The following is a 23,570-nucleotide window of genomic DNA, read 5'->3' as shown; positions in this document are numbered from 1 at the left end:
TGGCTCCAAGAGAGGCAGAGGAGACACAAACCCCAGGATTGTTCCAGCCGTGGATTTCTGCCACGGGGCTCAGCCATGCAAAGCTAATAGAGCAGCTGCTGCTGCCTTGCTTACCCCAACACCCAGCTGGGGTTACAGCTTCTCTGCTGCTTTCTTATTTCAGAGGTGGTTTTCTTATCACAGGAGCCTCGCACGGTCACGCAACATTTGCGGCGGCCAAAAGGAGGTGAAACGGTTCCAGCTGCAGCTGGGATCATCAGATACCTCTTTCCAAATCAAAGCATCATTGTTTGCTTTAGCACATCCTACATCCAGGGCAGCCCACAACTTCCTTGAGCTCTGTCTCTCGCAGGAACAGTTTGTTGTAAATGATTTATTGTAATCCTGATTATTGGCAACCTCCCCCCCTGGCTGTAATTTCTGCTCCTAAAGAAGATTTGTCAGTGAGTGATGTGATTTCTCTTTGCTAAAATCTGTGTTCACAATGCAAAGTGGGTTTTGTTTTGGTTTGGGCTTTCTGTTGGGTTTATTTTTGTGGGTTTTCCTTGTTTGCTTTATGTTCCTTTAACAAAAGAAAGTGTCTATAAAGGATATTTTAAAAAGATTTAATGACCAGTGACAGCAAAGATTTTTCAGTTTAAACTGATCTGCATGTGAGACACATCAGCAAGGGTGAAACTGCAAATGGCTTTTGGAGTGAGAAGTTTGGACTCCAAGAATAAAATGAAAATCAGAAGTAGGTTTTTCTCTCACAGCATGAAATATCCACAGTGTGCCAATTCCAGGAGGAGGAGAACCTGGAGGTGCAGTTCTTACTGAGCTGCTGGTGCCAGTGTGAAAACTGAAAACAGCTCTGGGATTGTGGCCTTGGGATTTATCCCCGTATGGGAAATCCTCCAAAATGGATTCTTGACAAAGGCATTCAATAAACCACCACTGAATGCAGATTATCAACCCAGCATTGTTTAAGTATAAGGCTGTTTCTCATTTAACAGTAAAAAAAAAGAAAAATATTTTCCCTGTGGCTGCTTCTCATTTAATAAAAAGAAAATAGTTTCCCTACACAGGGGGGAAATTTTTCTAGTCTAAAGTGTGACTAAGACTCCTCCTTTCCTACCAAAATGGGATTCATCAACAGAACCTGGCAAAGGTCTCAGAGGGGAGGGACAAGAATGGTTTGGTTTTCCTGGACCTTTTGTATTGACGGTCCAAACAACCCCAATAAATTCACTTTGCTTTCAGAAAGGATTCGTGCAAATTCTCTCACAATGCAGAAGTCACCAGGCAAGAGCTGTACCTGTGCAAAAGCTCTTAATAAAACTCCAACGCTCCAGACCACAAATGAGGCAGCTGGGCTGAAAAATTGCAGTATAAAAGAGAGGTCAGAGACAGCTTTGTATAAGCTGAAGATAAGTGGGAAAGCAGCACGGGGAGGGCAGGCAGTGTGGAACATTTACAAATTACAAATAGACACTCACATATCTTCCCTTGCTGTCAGTTTTCCCACCTGCTCCTTTCAAGATGAGTAATCTCTCTCCTCATCAGCCTCCAGTGAAGCCACTGGGAGAAGAGCCTGTGCCTGAGACATTTCTGAACTTTATCTCACATCTTTTTTTCTTCTTTTTTTTTCTTTTTTTTTTTTTTTTCCTGATGCACTACTCCAAGTCTCCTGCTTGATTTCCAAGCCCCATTGTGCTCCATACCCCCGGGCAGTGCAGTCTTACTCATCATAAATACGGATTTCTCTTTGAACTATAAAGGCAAAAAAAGGTTTCCACGTTTTTAGGTGATACATCTTTGTTAAGCAAACCTAACAAACCCCTTAGTTATTTACCTAACAGCTATTTCAACACGTGGCAAAGACCTGGCAGATTAACTCTTGAATTAAAGTGGCTTTTTTTTTTTTTTTTTCCCTGATTTGTTCACCTGAAATCAAAATTATGAGCACAATCATTTATGTACTTATGAACCTGGTGCACGACATAAAAGGATGCATGTTCTCCTTTTGTTGTACTCTAAGGATACAGTGAACAAGGAAAAAATAAAATCATGGAAGAAAACAAAACACCAGAAGATTAAATTTATTCCTTTTAATCTGAAGAACACCATCAGATATGGCTCCTACATCCCGAGATCAAAGATTGGGAACTTGAGAGGAGATCCCACTAACAAAAACAAGGATGGAATGATGAAGTCATTTGCATATCTCAGATACATTTAAGTCATGCAAAACAGAACAGAAAGGCTGAAGGGATTGGGACTAATAAAAAAAAAAAAAAAACAAAAGTGAAAATATAAGTGTGTTGTAACCATCAAGCTGAGTAGTAATAGAAAAACATTCTTTTTTTTTTTTAAATATAGCCCTCTGAAAACAACTGGGGTGCATTTATATCCCAACCTCTCAACAAAGTGATATTGCTAAATTTGCATAACCCCAAAACAATACCTTTTCATTAATTTATGGTCCTATAGAAAACAAAGGAAGTGCTTATTTTAATAAAAATTGTGTGGTGAGTCCATAGAAACCCCATACAACATCTTCATCGGAATTGCAGCTACAGAACATTTCTTTAAGAGATTAAAAAAAGAAATTCCCCTGTATCAGGAATTCCTCAGGATGGCTCCAGCTGCATATCCAAGCCTGTCCAGCCCACCCAACAAGGGATTTGTTTCACAGTTCAAGTTTTTAAAAAATGCTTATTGTAATTTGATTTTGCTTTAACAGGATTTCTGTCTGACGTGGGTTTGGTGATGGTTTCCCTACTCCAGGACCAATCCAATATTAAATTTTCTCCTTCGGACACTCTGGAAAGGGACCAGCAGGACCTCATGAAGGCACAGGGGGATTCAATATCCCCAGTTCAGCAAAGTGTGAGTAAATAAACTGGCCCAGATCTGTTCTCTTCCTTCAAAGATCAGAATCAACATTCAGCTCTTGGCTGTACTAAATTGGTCACCAACCGTACTGGTGACCAAACAAATACTGAAAGTTTTATTCCTGAAGGGTAGAAACCTGAGTTTTCCTGCTCAGCTAATCCTAAACTCCAACTAAATGTTCTGTTCCATTCTTTAAAATGACTGGATTGGGTCTATCCCTATTTCCTCTTGTGGGATTTCCCAAAATCCAACTCGGATTAGGAGAGGGAAGGAGGGAAGGGACCCAGGACATTCCATTTCCCCCCTCCCTGAGCACAGCACCCTGCTCCTGACTGCTGGGTGTCTTCTCAAAGGCATCCCAGTAATTACCCAGCCCTGATGGCAGGGGAAATATGCATATTTGCAGTGCCACGACCCAGACTCCAGCCCTGCTTCAGCCTTTTCTCCTCCAGATGAAAGAGCACTTCAGTAGCTGCTGTTTTCTCTCTGTGCACAAGGGAGGGGAGGAGATGAGACAGGCAGGTTGGAGTGTCTGCCCAGAGCCTGTCTTGTGTCTCCAAATGAGTGTGGCCACCCTAATGAAGGGCAGTGATGTAACCAGCAACAAATCTGGAGCCTGTAACACCACCAGGGGATGAGATCAAGCTGATTTGACTAAACTTGCAGGCGACAAGACTTGCACTTATCACATTCCTGTCATTTAATCTTTCATCGCTTGATCTTCCTCAGCTTTTCCCTGAAATGATCAGACCAGAGTCGAGGTGCCCTGTTTTTCAAGGACAGTTCAGTTTTCTGGTGGAATCATGGAGTGGTTTGGGTTGGGAGGGACTTTAAAGATCATCCAGTTCCATGTCAGTGACTACACCAGGCTGCTCAAAGCCCAATCCAACCTGGCCTTGCTTTTATTTATTAATTACTGAATAGTTTTGGATAGAAAAAAGGAACCAGAAAACCCTTGAGATCTCTTTAGGGGTTTTCTGCATGGAGGTGGTTAGAACCAATAATTTCATACTTACCATTAAAAATGCATTTTTAGTGTCATTAAAACACAAATTTTAAATTCTGAAATTGAAACTACGTGGAAAAAACTCCACAACTATTAGTAGTTGTTAGAGGATTTCTCAGCTAGGATTTTTCAAATCTATATCTCAGAAATGAATATAAATAACTAACTTAGGTAAGGAAAATAATAAAATATTTGCTCAAACTTAAACACCAACCCTTAAATAAATAAATGTCAATATTCCACCACAGGACAACCTCAACTACAGCTGCCAACCCTTCGAGCCAGACACCAGGACAGAGAGGAGGAGCTCAGAATCCCCTCACAGCCCCAGCCCAGCTTCCCCAGGCTCCCAGGACCAAATCCACGGGAGGTACCCTGCCAGCCAAGGACTCCCCTGTGGCAAGAACAAATTCAAGGCATCCTTCAGCACGGAAAAATTCCGGCGCTACAGCTACGAGGAAAACGCCGCCAGCAGCTACGACCGGTTCCTCAAGAGCAGCAGGAACCCCTTCCACCCCTACAAGAGGCAGATCAGCGAGGATGTTTTCCAGGAAGCTCACCAGGCCCTGCCACCAGAAGCTTCTCCCTTCAAAAATCACAGAGGCATCGATGGCTTCGAGGGTCTGCCAGGATCTGCTGGTCCCGAGGAGCCGGAGGTGTTTCCCACCCACATCCCAAATATCTCCGCGGAGCAGCCGTGGTGCAGCAGCCTCCAGTACAGCACCACGGGGCAGGACCATGGCTCTCAAGTCATGGTCAGTGGGGTTTTTTGTAGCTGTTTTCACTGTTTTCAGTGGTAAAAATGTGCTTTTGGGAGTGGTTTTTTGTTACGGCGCGGCGACATTGGTGTTTGTGGTTGTGTCGAGCTCTACAGGCTGGAGCTCAGGGAAAGCACATTTAGACACATCCAAGTTTGTTTGTCCAATATTTTCTATTGGACAAATAGTCCTGAATTTCTAAAATTCCTAAATGTTCTAAATATTCTCTATTTTCTGGCCTTTCCTCAAATAACCCTCAGAAAGATGCACAAGGACAAATTATTTTCCATTAGATGGGGAACATGAATCCTAAATCACGAATCCTAAATATCCAAATGCTCCCTGACAACAGGAGTTGCCATCAGCTGATGTTTTCAAGAGACGAAAGTTCACAAAACGGTGTTTTCGAGCATAAGGATGTGGAGCAGGTTTGGTCCAACACCTCGGCTCAGCTGCACTTCTCTCAGTACAAATAGAAGAGAAACTCCAAGGCATCAGTGCCACCAAAAATAAATATCAGCTCTGTTTATATGGGCAGTGTCAAGTTACTTGGCCTAATTTCAACACTAGATTGAGGCAACTGCCTGTTTAGGGCAGCAGAGATCCCTGAAAAGCAAATTAAATTACCCTGCAGTATCTCCACAATATCTCTGCTGTGATCCAAGGCTGTAAATTGTATCTTGATCATCTACAGCAGCCAAAATGAACAATTCCACCTGCCAGAGGAGGGCCCTGAGCTGGCTCTGAATGGCTGGGAAAGGAAGAATTAATGGCTACTAAATGAAAGAGGAGGGGTTTAAAAAAAAAATAAAAAAATGTCTTAATTGGATTAAGACCAGGGAATGGAGAGATGTTGTCAGGGAACATACCTGGGGATTGAAGCCATCCAGGTTAAGGAGGAAATTGATCTAAATCTCTTATTTCCTGGATAAACACTCATCTAGGTCAAAGGAGTTCAGTGCAAAACCTATGAACGGCTGATGAATAAAAACAATTCCCATTGTGTTCCCAAATCCCTGGGCTGCAGAGTGTGCAGGATGCAAAGGCAGCACTGCAGGAACCATTTACAACCAGGTGTAGCTACTCCCTGTTGGTGTTTCCCCTGGTTCTGCCAGTGCCCAACTTCCCACTTTAAATCACTTCCATGCTGCTGGAAAGTTGGGATTTCTCAAAATCTTCATCTGGTGGTCACCAAAATAGCGTGGATGATTATTAGTAGTGGATGTCAACCGAGGCTAATTTGTGCTTCTAATAATATACCACTAAATACTGAATATTTTAAATATTTATTAGATATAATACATATATATGCATGTATGCATTTATTAGATATATTATATATGCATGATATATAAAATAGAGATAATATAAGGGATATAAGAGATATATAAGAAATGTATATTTATTTATTTATCAATTTTTTTAGACAGACTAAAATGCCATAAAAGGCTGGTTTTTAAAGGAGAAGGATAAGTGCTATTGGATTCTTGAAAAAAACAAGATTCTCACTGGATTCCTTCATTTTTATATATTCCCTGCACCTTGGTTGAACCAATAGTCAGCCCAGTGTGATTTTTCTCTGCCACCTCTTTCCTGTCCATCACAGACCTCACCCTCCAGCTAATGCCAAAAATTCCAGAGGCAGCTGGAGGCACTGCCAGCCTGCAAGATAAAATCAGGCAGAATGAAAAAAAAAGAGGGAGACACTCGTGCACACTGAGGGGTGAAGCAGGGAGAAAAAAAAAAAATATATATATATATATAAACGGAGCCTGATGTTTTCTGAATTGCTCTTTGCATGGAATGTGGTCCAGGATTTCCTTTTTTTGGAGTTGTAATTATGGAAGTGCAGGGATTGGTTCATGTCTTTGTGGAATCATGGAGTGGTTTGGGTTGGGAGGAACCTTAAAGATCATTCACCACCTTCCACTCTCCCAGGGTGCTCCAAGCCCTGTCCAACCTGGCCAATGGATGGATCATCCCCAGATTTTCACCATTAAAACATCAACCAACCTCTATTAACCCTTACTAAAACAGAATTAACCCCCAAAAAAAATCAATATAACAAAGGCAAATCCAGACAGTGACTTAACAGAATTATCATCCCCTTTGAAATGCAGCTGTTTAATAACTCCTTCCTTGAATGTTTCCCAGCAGGATTCAGACATGAAGCTCAGGACATCCCCCCTGGAAGGGCAGCCTGGTTTGTATTGCTACCAGCCCCAGGTGCAGCAGATGTATTGCCCCTCACACCCTTTCCATCAGGTCAGTACAACTGGGGCATCAAAAATATTGCATTTTTAGCACTCAAATGGTACCATAACTGTTGTAATAATGATTTTTTTTAAGGGTTTTGAAATATCTTTAAATTTCTGGGTTTGCAGGGCTGTGTTTATATTCCTGTATTCTGTTTATGAGAATAGGATGGAAAAAGAATCACAGATAAATAGGTTTTAAGATGGTCATTAAGAAAAAGAAGAAGAAAAAGAAAACAACTAAAACTTGTGGAAATGGAATCTTGGTGCTGCATATTTATATTTTCAATTTGCTTTGAAGCCAGACCAATTATTACCACAACTTCTGATATTTCAGGATCTTAATTAACTGTGCTTTAACTTCAGGAAAAAAAAAATAGATGTGACCATTAAAATTCAGACCATAGAAAAATATTTTAAAGTGAAATTGGAACAGCAAAATGATGTTCACTTTCCTTCTGTTTGATGGCACAGACATCTCTTTTGAAACCTTCTGCCTCTTACATCATCCCCAGAAAAAAGATTATTCAGCTGAAGCATAATTGACAATAATGCTGATGATGCAGGAGAATGTGCAAGATTAGGGTTGTTCTTCTCTAATGTAACTTTGTCATTGGCACTTGAAATAATTCCCTTCAGATGGAAATGGTGCTGCTGTTCAGTGCTTTGAAATTTTACTCTTTCAGCCTCTTTATTTTAATTTATTATTACCTGCAAGGTATAAAATTTTCAGGGAGATCTTCAGGATGAAAATATGCTGATTTCAAACAAGCAAAGAAAAAAAAAAAAAACCACAACAAAAAACTTGAGGTGAAATTAAGGCAAGAAGGATTTTTTGAGGGTTTTAGGTTAAAATCCACATACAAAAGCATCCAACTATTAGAACTGAATTTAGTGAAACTTAAAGGAAACTCAAAAAAAAAAAAAAAAAAAAAAGTGGAGATAAAAGCTCAAACCTGAGTTCTGCCTCCTTTGATGCCAGGGACTGATGACAGATTTTGTGCCACCAGCTGCCCCATCTCACTCAGCTGCCTCGTGGAGTATAAAGATGTCACTGACAGAGCAGGGATTTCAAACCGGGCAAAGAAAACCAAAGCCAGGTTTTCCTGTGTGACATCTCATTGTTCATTCCTGTGGTGTCACTGAGTCATGGAAACACTCGTCACTCCTGCCTTTTTGTTTTACTTATCACCCTGATTTTCCACCAGCCAGACTTTTCTGAGCCTTATTTTCCCCTGACACGTGGCAAAAAGGCAACAGTCTTTAAATTCTTATTGACGCTGCCAGAATTCATTTACTTGTGTTGTGTTTTCTTGTTACCTTAAAACTCAGTAGAAGTGATAAAAGGTAAAAATAAAGGTGAAAATAAAAATAAATGTAAAAATTAAAACTAAAATTAATATTGATATAGATATAGATGTAGATATCATACATATGTATAATATGTATGTTATATCATATATATAATATAGATTAGATATAGATATAGATATAGATATAATATATATTACAATATATAATAATATATATAATATAGATATAGGTAGAGGTATAGATATAGATATAGATATAGATATAATAAAAGGAAAGGTGACATTGCACTACCATCCCAATTTACAAATCCATTATTGTTATTTTAGAAGAAAATGGTCCCAAAATGGTGCCAAAAAAAGGCTCTGCTGCAAATATAAACTAATGTGGATATGTCACAGCTCCTTATATCTCAGTGACTGTAAAAATGCCATTTCTGTGTGCAAAAACCCTACTTAACTTGTGAATTCATGGAACATTTTTAATTTAATTATCCATTCTGCAGCAGGCACCCTTCCCCTGTCCCTCCTGGTTTGATACCAGTGCTGTTTCTGTACTGATTGCACTCCAAAAAAACCCTCCAGATTTAAATCTCCTGGGAGCTGCCAGGCAAGATCCAACAGGCACCAGGAGGAAAATCCTCCATCCACCTGCAGGCTGGCACTGGGACAAATCTCTGAAAGTGCAGCAGGTTTCTGTCAGACTTTTCAATAGCTGTGCTTGGTGTTAATGTAGAAAAAGTCTGTTCTAAATGTGTTCTACTGCTTAGGAATAAAATAAAATAAAATAAAATAAAATAAAATAAAATAATAATTAAAAATATTAAAATAAAATAAAATAAAATAAAAAATTAAATAATTTTAAAAATTAAATTAAATTAAATTAAATTAAATTAAAATAAAATAAAATAAAATAAATAGATAAAAATAAATTTATATATAGTATAAATATGAATAAATATATTATAAAATAAATATATAAAAATGAATTTCCTATATAATATAAATATAAATATGAACATAAATAAATCTCTATAATAAAATGAATATATAAAAATAAATTATATATATTATAAATATAAATATATAAAAATAAAATAAGATAAAATAAAATAAATAAAATTAAATTAAAATAAAATAAATAGATAAAAATAAATTTTACATAATATAAATATTAATAAGTATATTATAAAATGAATATATAAAATAAATTTTCTATATAATATAAATATAAATATGAACATAAATAAACATCTATAATAAAATGAATATATAAAAATAAATTATATATATTATAAATATAAATATATAAAAATAGAATAGAATAGAATAAAATAAGGTAAAATAAAATCATGAATTAAGTAAGAGGTAGAATTGTTATCCCTGTGCCATAATCACAGGCTGGGAAATGAAAAAGACCAGGGGATGCAGCTGAGGAGAAGTGGAATAACCTCTTCTGCACGGAGCAGCCCCGTCATTAATGCTTTTCATTTCCAGCTGGAATGGGGCAGTGCAAGTTCAATCACTCCAAGGAAGTTCCACTCCAGAGAACGGGCCCTGGAGTGAAGGATGTTCAAACTGAGCCTCAGTTTTTCATTAGAGGGATGAGAGGGATTCAGCCCCACCATTAATTTTGTCCAGATGATAAAACAGCCTCACCTTCCCCTTTGCTGGACACACCAGAAGTGGTGACTCAGAAGGAAAAATGAGTTATTATTGACCCGAATGAAGCTGCAGACAGTGGCTGGAGTCACTCACCCACCCACCATAAAACACCTTTCATGCCACGAGAGACTGTAAAACCAGCTCCAGCCTGTCATTCCAGCCCATTCCCCTTCCCTCAGAAAGGACTAATGAAACCAATAAAACAGAAATAATCCCTAAAACGCCCAAGTCTGGCCTTTCATGATGACATCAAAACCAGCCCTTGGTGCTGTTTCTTTTCAAAGAGCCACCAAAACCAATAAAAATCAGAATTGTCCAGTTTTCTAATCTTGGGGGAAAAACCTGCACCCAGTGCACAAGGCAGGGAGCACCACACTGCACACAAAAATTAGTCCTCAGCTCCTCTGGAGACTCTAATTGTGCCCAATATTTAGTTTAACAAGGCAGGACAGGATTAATTATGTACATTTCATTTCTTTCACCGTGCAAACAACTGAGTCCAATTCAGTCTGGGTTTCCACATTCCATTTCAGGCAGTTCAGTGCTAGAAAGATAAAAGCAAACAGGCAAGGAAAAACTCCAACAGCCAGCATACAATTACAGAGAGAAAATGACATCAATTATTCAGAATAGAGAAGAAAAAAATAAATAAACTGTGAATATTTTGCTGTTTTAAGGGGACCAAGACCAAGGGCAACCAAAAAAATAAAGGAATTACAGTTAGCAACTAAGGAGATGTCCAAGGGATTTTTTTTCCCACTGAGTCTTGAGAGCTACATTATAATTTTACAAAGCTCATGGCACAGAACTGCTGGAGCTGAGCAGTCAAACACCAGGATAGGGGTCAGCAGCCTTTGAGTACCAGGGAAAGCATCCAGGTAGATTTTTTTATTATTATTATTATTTTAATAGCATAGGGCTTCTAATTTTGGCCATGCCCTCACCCCTGGCACATGGAAAGGTTCACCTGGAAGAGGCAGAAATTCCTCTCGTGCAGAGCTCCCAGAGAGGAGGCTGATTTTATCTCACCTAAACTGGATTGTGTCCCTTTGCTCTTGAAAGTCCCTTTCCAGCGGGTTTAAACTGCAATTTGAGGAAGAAAATAATGGAATGTTCAGAAAAGAATAAGAGCAAGTGCTGTGTTAAAAAATTGAGAACAAATCTATGGAAATTCTGGTGCAATCCAGGCTGTCTGTGAGGATCATCTCCAATCTTTCACCTGGTTGTTTTTTATCCTGGTGATAAAAAACCATCACTTTATTTTGTCTTGGGACAGGCTTAGAGATCTCCTGAAGGGACAGGTCAGCATTCCTCAGGGGGCTTTTGTGGCTGCTCCAGGGGGAGGGCAAGAATGGCATAAATATTGTCTGATTTTAGGGGTCCTGGCTATTCCTTTTAGCTTTCTGATAGAGAAAATGGAGTGGGAAAGTCACTTGAGGTGGTGGTTAACAGCACATGAATTCCTGGCCCTGTAGAGAAGCCTTTTCCTTGGAATTGACTGTGGGGGAACAGACAGGGAGCAGCACCAAACAGGCAATGTGAAATCACCCCAAAATATCTCCTGTGCTGCTCTCCTGCCCCCTGCAATGACATCACTGACTTATTCCATAATAATACATTCATCTTAAATATATTCTGGTGCATTTTTGTTGTTGTTTGTTGGTTTTTTCCCTGCCTTGCACAGTAACAGCGATTTTAACAGGTATTTTGGGATACTATTCCCTCAGGAGCAGATATTATATGCTTTTATTTTTTTTTCTTTTCTGTGCCCTCTCCACCTAAAGAAAAAACAACAACATCAACAACAAAAATAGCACACAAACCCAAATAAGGCTCAGGCAAAACTTCCCTATTTCTTCTGACATTTTTAGCAGCTGGTTTTTCTAAGGTGAACATTGAAGCGTTTTATTCTGGTGGTTTTGGGGGTTTTAATGTCAATAAAATGACATCATTCATTATTTGGGTGCACGTTCAGGGGAGGCTGAGCAGGCTGAAATACTCCAGAAGAGATGGCTGCAGGGAGATAAGCTTTAGGTCTATAAAATAAAGAATTATCTGGAGACAATTAATAGAACACAGGTTTTCACATAGCAGGAAATAAAGAAGAAATTTTTTTTTTTTTACAGTATCCTCAGAAATAATGCTGTTATTAGGGGGATTTTTGGGGGGGCTTGTTGCTAAAGGAAATAACATCTCTGTTGTCCCCCCAGTACCCCTCAGGAAGCAGCTACCCCGTGACTTACATCACCTCCTCGCACTACCCCTACCAAAGGATTGCTCCTCAAAGCAGCCAAGAATCCCAGCAGCCTCTGTTCCCCAAACCCATCTACTCCTACAGGTAACACAATCTTTTTCCAAGCCCTCACCTTACAGGAAATACCCTGTTTACCCCTGGCCCCTTTCCAGCATCGTTTGCAGCAACACGTTCGCTCGTATTTGTCTCGTTCCCGGGGTGTTCTGTCCTGTCCCTGAGGATCACGACACGTCCCAGGCTCTGGGGCCAGCCAAGGCACTGGGAAATCGAGTGTTGGAAAGCAGGGAAACAGTCCTGATCACTCCCCAAAGAGGAAAAAAAAAAAAAAAAAAAAAAAAAAAAAAAAAAAAAAAAAAAGGGAGATGTTTCTCTAATGCAAAATTTTAGGTGTTGGGAATTTTGTCAGCACGAGGCTGGTGCTGCTTTAGTTGTCTATTCCAGCACTTGGATTAAAACTGTTTTTTTCCTCAGTTACTGGAGTGAGGAAGCACCTAGAAAACATATAAGCCATGGCAGTTACCACATGGGTTTAGCCCCCAAAGTAGATCAGACAATTAAATTTTAATTATCCCTCTGTCACTCTCAGTTTGATTCTCTTTGTGGCCTTCAAAAGTTGAAGCATTCAAACAAAACCTGCAATAAATACACACCAGCAGGATTTGAGGGAATTGATTCTACTTTCTATATGATTTTATTTTGAACACAGGTTGGATTTTCTCCATGAGCTGTAGGAGTTAAGGAGATTGTTGTAAACAACTGAGTGGAAACATAAAATCATCTCTGTGTTTGTGCTATGACAGTGAAAGTCAGAGTAACTACACACAGTGAGAAAAATTATCTGGTTTTGGTTTTGAGGAGCCAGGCAGAAGAGGCTAAAACACTTTTCTTTCTCTCCCTAAAGCATCCTGATCTTCATGGCCCTCAAAAACAGCAAAACAGGGAGTTTGCCAGTCAGTGAGATTTACAATTTCATGACGGAACACTTCCCTTACTTTAAGGTGAGTTCCACAGGGGTGGGGAGGGGAATCTCCCTCAGCGCTTCCCTGTCAGCAGAGGGAATAAGGGATGGGATTCCAGCTATGAAAAGGGATCATTTCTTAGGTGATTAATGCAAATCAATTACACACTACATACTTTCATGATCACAAGCTACCCAGCATTTTGCACCTTTGACAGAAACGTGAAATGTGTGAAATATTTAACTCAAAAAGACATTAAGAACTGTTCCAGCTGTGAGCTTGGGTGTACAACAGTGACCATTCCTCACCAGCAGCCCATAAAAAAGGGGCAAATAATTTTAAAAACACCTTCACTGCTTCATCTCAGCTCTAAAATACAGGCAGAACTGGTCTTGTAGCTTCCCCTGCCACCAGCAGCACCTCCAGACTGGTGTGGAAGCAGAGGATTCCAGGTGATCTCACTCCATCTTGGAGCTGGGATATTCCTCTTGGGCAACAGCATCCAGTGCCTGCCCTGCACAAAGCAAAGTGCAGTGTGTGATAATGGCACTAAGCTCATAATTACATGGTGAGCTGGGGAGGGAAAAGGGTGGATGGTTTGCAGCAGCACTGCTGAAATTTGGATCCCTGCTAGGAGGGAATGGTTCCTCACACTTGGAATGCCGGTGGAAAATGCTCACTCAGCACAGGGATCCAAAAGCGGGAGGATTAGTTAAGGTGGGTGTTTTTTTTTTTTTTAAGAGCTGTAATGGAATCATCAAGTGCTGCTCCACACAGAGCTTTGTTTCTGCTGATTCTTCAAAAGCAACTCACTGAAGTCCACAGTGGGTGACCTCAGCTGTGAGCAAGGCCCAAAAATCAAAATAAGGCCAGTGAGTCTGTCCTGTTTCCTATTGCAAACAGCCCTGCAGCAATCAAGGCAAATTCAAAACAGCCACAGCAAGGCTGTTCAAACATTTATAGTAAAGGAACTCTGAGAATAATGAAAAATAAGTGTTCCAATACAATTTTGCAGTGGGTTTGGACACCGAGCACACACACAAAAAAATGAGAAGATTGAATATGTCAGCAATCAGAGAAAAATACATATTATCACAGAGGAAGAACTGTCAGGATCCATCACTCTCCTGTACTCCCAGATTTCCTCCCAGAGGAATCCCTGACTACTCTATCATTTGTTACAAGCAAGAGAAGGGAGAAAAAAAAAGAAAGAAATCTACCATTAAAAATCCCAGAGGAATCCACAAGAAAATAGCAAGAGTTTCTAGCAGAGAGGAGGGAATATTATTAATAATTTTTACAGGCTTTATCTATCAGATCAAACAAATTAATTCTCTGTTGTCTTACAGCACAATTGATCATAAAATTAATCAGCAGCTTTAAACCAAATGCTGCTGTTGCCAGCATGGGCAGAAATCCTTGGCCTCAGAGCTGTGGCTGTGCCAGGTGTCACCATCCTGGTCCTTCCTGCTTTTTCAGAACCTCATATCCTCTTTTCAAATTGGTTTAAAAACTGGTGAGAATGAGGTTACTGCTGTAGGAGGAGAATAGTGCAGGGGGTACTATCCAAACATTCCCTGTTTTGTAGCAGCTTTATTTTTGCATTTTAATTATAAATGCAGCCAAATGTATTTGCCTAAAAATAAAAATAAATAAAATAAAATATTATTTTATAATAAATATATTTTTATATGTTATAATAAATAAATATTTTATTTTATCCTTAAAATAACCAGGGGAGAATGAGCAATCAGATGTTACATTTACAGCCATCAATCCCTGTCTGTCTCTGGTCTTTACAGCAGAGAATTACCAATATATGGCAACAATAAATATCCTCCATCCTCCCTGCTTTTGCAGAGTCTTCAGCAAAATAAAATCACATAAAAATCAGCAAAGAATATTTTACTGCTGCTACCAGAGCTCACTAAAAATCAGGATACAACAGAGAGAGAGGAGGAAGTTTAGGTTGAGGAGAAAAAGGGTGCAAGAACACACAGAGCCTTGCTGGGAGACATGGGATGATACAAGCCGAGTCAAATTAACTGGGATTTGCTGCCACAGCAAATTTAGTTTCTATGATGCAACAATCTCATTTCTAGTTGAAACAGAGCAATCCAACTCCTACGTCCTTAAAAAAAAAAAAAAAAAAAAAAAAAAAAAAAAAAAAAATCTACACAGCTAAAGTTGAATTAGTCTTTGATGTACCTCTCCCTTCTCTTGAAACCTAGATTTAAAGAGAAAGGGTTTTGCAAGATCACTGAAGTCTTTAAACTTCAAGAGCTGGTCAGGATCAGTGGGGCTGGACAATAATTTTCTTTTGGTAGGGATTAGTGAGTGTAACAGAAAAGCTTTCATCCTTTTAATTGGAGTTGTTGCCAGTGGGCCAAGAGGGCAGAAAGGTCTGTGGTGGGATGGAGGTGTTGTAGATGTGGCACCTGGGGACATGGATTGCTGGTGGCCCTGGTGGGACTCGGTGACCTCAGAGGGCTTTTCCCACCTCAGTGATTCTGGGATTCCCCGGCTGGTTTTGGGATTCTGCACTTCCACCCCAGTGTGCTGCCTGCACACAGCAATGGCCAAAATCAGCCACAGCAAGGAGATTACCCAAGAGCAACCCCAGCAGCCAAAGTTTGTTCGTTTAACACTCACATCTGCTTTAAAAACCGGTGGTTTTTTTACTTAACCCACTGAATGTGTCAAGCCCTACCTGGGCAAATGAATTCTCACAGCTCAACAGTCCCAAATTCAATGCAAGAACCTGCTCAGCTCCCGGGCTGCAGCCTCCAAAATCAATCCCTGTGCTTTTTGCTGGTACAGTTTCTAAAACCATCTCCTAATTTACACCCCCACATGTTCTGAGAACCTCTGAGAAGCCTGTGCCGCTCCCATCTGAGCAGAAACACCAATTATCCTGTCTGGGTACACACAGGGGGGTGTGGAGCCTCTGTGCAGGGGAAGAAACAGGAATATTCTTCCAGGTCAGATTGTTCAGTAGCTAAATACACAATTTACCTGGGAGGAACAGTTTTATTCACTTTTGGAACTACTAGAAAGTTGCTTGAATGTTATCTGCAAGGTAGAAAAAAATGATTTGTCACGTTCAGTATAAATAACCCTGTGGCAGAAAAGGTTTTAAAGGTTTGGGGTTCTTCTCTTCTCTTCTCTTCTCTTCTCTTCTCTTCTCTTCTCTTCTCTTCTCTTCTCTTCTCTTCTCTTCTCTTCTCTTCTCTTCTCTTCTCTTCTCTTCTCTTCTCTTCTCTCTCTTCCTTTCTATTACAGTTTGTGTTGTCTCACCCATGAGACAGAACAGTGAAATGCTGACATCAGGTGGGCCAAAATGGAAAAAGCTCTGCTGCTCTGAAGGGAAAATAGTTTCTCTTTTAATAAACAATATGTATTTAATTCCACGCCTATTTATTTTTTAATGAAGAAAATGGGTATTAAATTTGACCCTCAATTGGGCAATAAGGCTTTTAATGCCTTAATCCACGCAATAGTTCTTTACAAGCTACAAAATAACGGGTTTTACATTCCTTGTAAAAGCATGAACAAAAAATTAAATCCTGATAAAATTATTTCATTGAGGTATGTTCAGAATTCACAGCAATCTGCCTTGTGAAAGCCAAAATGGACTCAGATCCATTTGTAAAAGATGGTCTTAGAGGAAGTCTGATGGACCAAGCAACAATTAAAGAAATTATCAAACTATCAAAAATCTGGCTTTCTGTGAGAGAAGGATCCTATTAATAAAAAGGAAAAATGGAAAAAAAAAAGGAAAACTTAATGAGCCTAAGAGGAAATTCTGATTTTTAACTTTTTTTTTTAAAGACTGTGGAAACCCACATTTATCTCTCATGCTCTCTGTTCAATAATTCTCGGCTTGATATGAACAGTTATGATGACAAATATTTGCATCCATGAATAGGAATCAAAAGCCACAGACAACTTCCCCACATTTCAGAGAATTGTTTCATTTCTTGCAGTTCTTATGAGGAATTGAAAAAAAAAAATAGGAGGATTTTTTGGCAAACAAGAAAATAATAATTTTCGTGATCTAGTTTAAAGAACCTCCCAGCTGCTACTGCTGAGTTAAAAATAAATGCAAAGCACGGGGATGAGTGATCAGCTGTGAAAACCTGTATCTCATCTGGAGGGTTTGTGATTAAACCATTTGGTTATGTAATTGGCCAGCACACAAAGTTACACCTACAGTAGCCTGAGAAATCCCTTTGAAGTCTGCCTGGACACTGAACTGGAGCTCAGGTAGCACACAGTACTTTTAATAAAGAGTTGGAAATATTTCTAAGTGTTCCAAAATAGATTCTGGTAGATTTCTTGTTTAGTTCTGGAACATGAATTTTTTACACACTTGATTGTCGTGACGTGCAAATTCACTCCTAAAGATCCAGCAGATCTCTGACAACCTTTTCTGCTTAGAAGATCAGTTCCTATTTTATCTGATCCCTCCCTTCCCACACAACACGACTGTCACATTTTTGTGGCTTCCCTCTAACGTACAAGTTTCTCACTGCAGAAGGCACAAACTTAAACAGCATTTCTTGTAACCTCACCAGTCAAAACAGAACTATTTATATATATATATACACACACACACACATACATTTTTAATTTTAGAAGGGTTTTTTTTTTTTTAGCTCCAAGTTCTGTTCTTACATTGGGTTTGTTTCTCCAGACAGCTCCAGATGGCTGGAAGAATTCCGTGCGCCACAATTTATCTCTGAACAAGTGCTTTGAGAAGGTGGAGAACAAATCAGGGAATTCTTCTCGGAAGGGCTGTTTGTGGGCTCTGAATCCAGCCAAGATCGACAAGATGCAGGAGGAGCTTCAGAAATGGAAGAGGAAAGACCCAGTTGCTGTGAGGAAGAGCATGGCAAAGCCAGGTCAGTCATTTCTTGGGGTTTTAATTCTCAAACAGAAACTATTTTAAGTTCTGGGGAGATCCAGAATTTTTCTTTTCACCAAGATCTGTAAGAGAACTTAAACATGATTTAGGGAAGCATATAAGGATTTTTCCTGGCTGCTAAAACAAGTAAAAAAAATTAAAAGCAGAATTAAGGTAGACCTGGTTTTGTTGGTGTTTCCAGATAAGCACAGAGAAGCTTCACCAAGAAAATATTCTGTGTTGATATCTCACTGAGCTTTAAGATAAAAGGCCAGGTTGGATGGGGATTGGAGCAGCCTGGAGCAGTGAGAGGAGACCCTGTCCATGGCAGGGGGTGGAATGAGATGATCTACAGCATCCTTCCCAATCCAAACCACTCTGTGATAAAAGGACCCCTGAAATAAGGAATATGGCCCTTGATTCATATTCATGAATGCAAATATTTGTCATCGCAACTGTTTATATCAAGCAGAGAATTATTGAACAGAGAGCATGAGAAACAAATAAAACCTGAGATTAACTGCTAAGTATCCAACCTTTAAACCTAAAAGCAGAATTTATTACATACTTGTTGCTAAATTTCTTAGGGAAAAAAAAAACCACATGATTTATATATAGATATTGAACTACCTTGACTGAGGCCTAATCTGAGGCCTAAATTGAGGCCCAAGGCCTGTGACACAGCAAAAAAAAAAAATCAGTTAGTTGTGGTGCAGTAAGAATTAGATATTAAGGTGTTTGGGAAAGATAATAGGGTGTTGAAGGTCATTGAATAGAATTGTTAATATACAGGTGTTAGCCGCCTTAAGGATAAACCAAACAATGTGTGTTTACATTCTTTCCTTTGCTGTGTGCCAATAAAAATGTGTCTGTATTTGTAAACTATCTAAAAAAAGTATATAACCTGCCATTTTAGATAAAACAGAGGGACTTTGTAGAATTAACCATATTGGTTGTATCTACTCCTGTCTCAGTCCAACCCTGTTATTATCGGTATCCCTGGCCTCAAATACTTGTTGTTTCACGTATCTGTCTCTGAGGCCAGCCCAGCGTTCGGCTGGACCGCCCTGCTGGCTCTGATACACCTCAACAGGACCTTTGCGTGGGTTTTTGGCTCTGCAGCACCTTTGCCTTGGCTGTCACGGCTGTGGTTTGAAAGAGGGACACTCTCGAGGCTCAGAAAGAAGGTTTTATTTGGGGAACACAGGGGCAGTCCCTGGTCCCAGGCCTGTGCCTCAGGAGAGTGACCCAGGGCCTGGTCTGCAGGGGGTTTTTGTTCACCAGAAGTCTCAAGTTGCAAAACCAATGAAACAAAGCAAGGTGGGTAATGCCAAATACAATACACAAACATTAACAAATCAGGTAAATTGGGGTGGGGTCCCTGGGGGATCCACCAACCACTGGCCGACACCTCTCAGAAGGTCTTGGGCCTGGGAGATTGATGGACAGGAGGGGGAGAAGATACATTGGGATGGGGGAAAAGACAGTGGGATGACCAGTCTCCAGGCAGAGGATTAGGTTGTCTTGGAAACTCTTATCAACTTCTGATAAGAACATTCCAGGACAGGAGCTCTTATCTGGCTAGGGTTAAAGTCCAAACCATACCAAACTTATAACTAAAAACCTATAAAACAATTCCAGCATCCCCGCACATACTCACTTGGCAAGGACAATTTAAAATAAAGCATTTCAAGCTTTGGAGATTTTAATATGTAAGAAATATCACTTATGTTTGCCATTTCCTGGATAACACCACAATCCCTGCCCCAAGCTATCCAGGGCCAAGTCAACCACGGGTTTCCTTTTGTTTTTTCCAGAAGAACTTGACACCCTGATAGGCGAGAAGAGCGAGAAGCTGCGCTCCCCATCCCTGCTGTCCTGCAGCCCGCCGGGCGCTGCAGGCGCGTCCCTCTCCAGGCAGATGGCAGCGCAATCCCATCCCTTGTGCGAGCCCCCGCTGTCCTCCGGGATCCCGCAGGGATTACACGGCATCCACCCCTCGGCAGCTCTGCACGCCAAGAGCCCCCTGCCCGCTTTGCTGGCCGGGCAGCAGCAGCAGCAGCAGCAGCAATCCGGGTGTTACACATCGCCCCAGGGCTTCCCCCAAATCCCCACCGCGCTGATGCAGCACACGCCGGACCCTCAGAGCCTGTTCTGTGCTGGGGAGGCTCAAAGTCAGCTCCGGACTCAGCCCAGCATCCCTCAGGATTCCCCAGTGCCGGCTCAGAGCCCCCCGAGCTGCGGGATGAAGATGCTGCCCGAGCATTCCCCGGCCAGGACGGTGCAGGACACGCTGCTGCAGGAGGGAGACCTCAGCAATGACATCGATGCCCTTAATCCCTCCCTTACTGATTTTGATCTCCAGGGTAGGTGGTTTTGTCTTGGAGAGTCGGGTTTGGTACATCCCATCCCATCCCCAACCCCATCCCATCCCATCCCATCCCATCCCATCCCATCCCATCCCATCCCATCCCATCCCATCCCATCCCATCCCATCCCATCCCATCCCCTTCTCTTCTCTTCTCTTCTCTTCTCTTCTCTTCTCTTCTCTTCTCTTCTCTTCTCTTCTCTTCTCTTCTCTTCTCTTCTCTTCTCTTCTCTTCTCTTCTCTTCTCTTCTCTTCTCTTCTCTTCTCTTCTTCCCTTCCCTTCCCATCCCATCCCATCCCATCCCATCCCATCCCATCCTCCACAAGACCCATTTCTGACCCTTTTTTTTTTTACATCTTTTTAACAAACCTCACCTTCCTGGGTTACATTTTACATAAACACCATGACATTTTGCCCTTAAATCTTTAAAAGGTTTCCCAAGGATGTTACATATTTGCATCCAAGAATGTAAAAAACATTCCTGCTCCCCCTCCCCCGGCTACAATTGCTGATATTAAATACTGCAATACAGTATTTAGAATATATTCTTTAAATCCAGACCTATTTTCAACTGAAAGGTACTCGAGCACAACTATTTAGTGCCATTCTTACAAGAGAATTGTCGAGTGGAAGGCACCAAGAGAAATATAAATTTTATTGAATTAACATGTTAGCGCTCTTCTTGCTCAATATTGATTTCACATCTCTGCTAAAAAGGATGTTCTTTTCCACTTCCCAAGGCAGTAATAGGATCTACACCCCAAACAATTCTATTTTCTGAGGTGTCTTCTTATATTCTTTGTAAAATATACATATAGAATATATATATACACATTTAAATATACATTTCTAACAGAATTTTAGGAAGAATTTTCATAAACTAACTCTGTTTTCTCTTAAATTTATGGAGATGAACAATAATCATCTAAACAACCTCTTCCCTTCCTCAGTCCTAAGAGATCAGGATCACCTGCACACAAATATTTATTAACCAATAATTCCTGCAACATAATGATGGAATAGAAAATACAAAGAAACAAACGGAGAGAAAAACACAAAGAAAGCTGAATCAATCTGTTAATCCCAAGAGATTAGGATCATTTACACACTAATGTTTATTAACCAAAAATTCCTGCAACATAATGATGGAAATAGCAAATATTAAGAAACACAGAGAGAGAAAAATATAAAGAAAGCTGAATCAATCTGTTAATCCCAAGAGATTAGAATCACCTACACATGAATGTTTATTAACCAATAATTCCTGCAACATAATTATGGAAATAGAAAATATAAAGAAACAAACAGAGAGAAAAATATAAAGAAAACTGAATCAATCTATTAATCCCAAGAGATTAGAATCACCTACACGTGAATGTTTATTAACTAACAATTCCTGCAATACAATGATGGAAATAGCAAATATTAAGAAACACACAGAGAGAAAAATATAAAGAAAGCTGGATCAATCTGTTAATCCCAAGAGATTAGGATCACCTGCACATTAATGTTTATTAACCAACATCTCCTACAACACAGTAATGCAAATAAAGCAGATATGCAGAAACACACAGAGAGAAAAACACAAAGGAAGTTGAATCGATCTGTTGATTAATGAAGTTTTGTTGTTGTTATTGTAGGGAATCTTTGGGAGGAGCTGAAAGACGACAGCCTGGCCGTGGATCCCCTTGTCCTCATTTCATCCTCGCCGATGCCCTCGCAGTGTTTTCCCTCGCAGTGCCAGCTGGAGAGCGGCGGGGTGCCCCTCCCGGCCGGCGGCGCGCACGGGAGCGCGCACGGGAGCGCGCCGGAGCTGCAGCTCACCACGCTCTACTCCGCCTTCATGGAGCTGGACACGGTGTCCCCTTCCTACCTGAGCAGCCCCGGCTCCAAACCCATCGCCTTAATGTGAACCGCAGCCCAAAAAAACCCCAGTGATGTCAGTGTCCGTGGGAATGAGAATTTTATCTCTTTTTTTTTTTTTTTTTTTTTTTTTTTTTCTTTCTTTTTTTTTTTTTTTCCCCAGAAGTCGCCCGCAGGATATGTAGCTTTACTATGATGATTTTCTACAGACAGATATTAAATAAATAAATAAATAAATAAATGAAATATTATTTAAAGATAATATGGTTACCAGCTGAACTTGTCAACACCCATTTTATCAAGCCACTCATCTTCTTCATCTTCCAGAAATAAGAGGAAAACAAATTCTTGACCTTCTTTTTTTCTTTTTTTTTTTTTTTTTTTTTTTTTTTTTTTTTTTTTTTTTTCTCTTTAACAAAAGCTGCTTGTAAAAAGAACACAGAACTCACAGCAGACAACAATTTAACTTATTGCTTGGAGCCACTGATGGCAACAACATCCACCACTCAAAATATAAAATCTACCTATTAAAACATTTATAGACCCCTTGAAAGAAGTTCTGGGTTTTGGTAAACGTGGACTGAAAATTCTGCAAGTATTAGAAGATAGAGGACAAGCTGCTGACAGACTAAACCAAAGTAACAGATGTACTTCAGTGGAAAATATCTAAGTTTTACTGTATTTAAAAAGAAATTTTAAACTCTGCTTTTTTAATAAAAAAAAAGAACAAAACTATTTAGTAGAATTTTTACTTGGCTGGAAATTATTCCCACTCGTGCTTCTTATCTTTTGCCACATAAACTAAACGTTATCATGAATTGTTAAGACATTAAATTAAGATTTTTTTTTTAATAGTAGTAAGAAAGAAGAGAGAAATTGCAGTTGGCCAAATCCAGAGGGAATCTGTGTTTTAACTGATACCTCCAGTGGGGTTTATTGTGATGCTGAACCAAATCTTGCAGCAGGTTCCTACTGTGAACTAAACTTGGGTCAGCGTTTCAGGAATACCCTTCTCCCTCTGATTTTTCACAAAGATGGAATTTAAAAGTTAAAAAAAAAAAAATAAAATAGAATAAAACAATTTGGGTTTAAGTGATGCAATATAAACCCAGAGTAAGCTGGAGAAGGAAATTAACAGCACTATTGGAAATTAGTCTAGAAAGTCAAAATAATATGAGGTTGCCCAGAGAAGCTGTGGCTGCCCCATCCCTGGAAGTGCCCAAGGCCAGGCTGGACAGGGCTTGGAACAATCTGGGACAAGGGAAGATGTCCCTGCCCATGGCAGGAGGTGACACTGGATGATCTTTAAGGTCCTTTCCAGCCCAACCCATTCTGGGATTCCCTGATC

The 23,570-nt window shown here is 40.0% G+C and overlaps 1 protein-coding gene across 1 annotated transcript; it reads left to right on the top strand.

Moving 5' to 3' along the window:
- Positions 1-2,751: 2,751 nt before the first annotated feature.
- Positions 2,752-22,819, top strand: FOXN1 (forkhead box N1; the record flags this gene model as incomplete). The annotated part of the gene is made up of 8 exons (XM_083874987.1): positions 2,752-2,871; positions 4,132-4,638; positions 6,796-6,906; positions 12,082-12,209; positions 13,027-13,123; positions 17,781-17,988; positions 19,808-20,356; positions 22,000-22,819. 8 exons carry the CDS (start codon positions 2,752-2,754, stop codon positions 22,269-22,271), a joined length of 1,992 nt encoding a protein of 663 aa, XP_083731113.1. The 3' UTR covers positions 22,272-22,819.
- Positions 22,820-23,570: the final 751 nt, after the last annotated feature.

The sequence above is a fragment of the Zosterops lateralis genome (genome assembly GCF_965231275.1).
Source record: "Zosterops lateralis genome assembly, chromosome: 19".
Classification (NCBI taxonomy): Eukaryota; Metazoa; Chordata; class Aves; order Passeriformes; family Zosteropidae; genus Zosterops; species Zosterops lateralis.
Note: the sequence above shows the minus strand (reverse complement) of the source record. Positions and strands in the feature narration are given on the sequence as shown.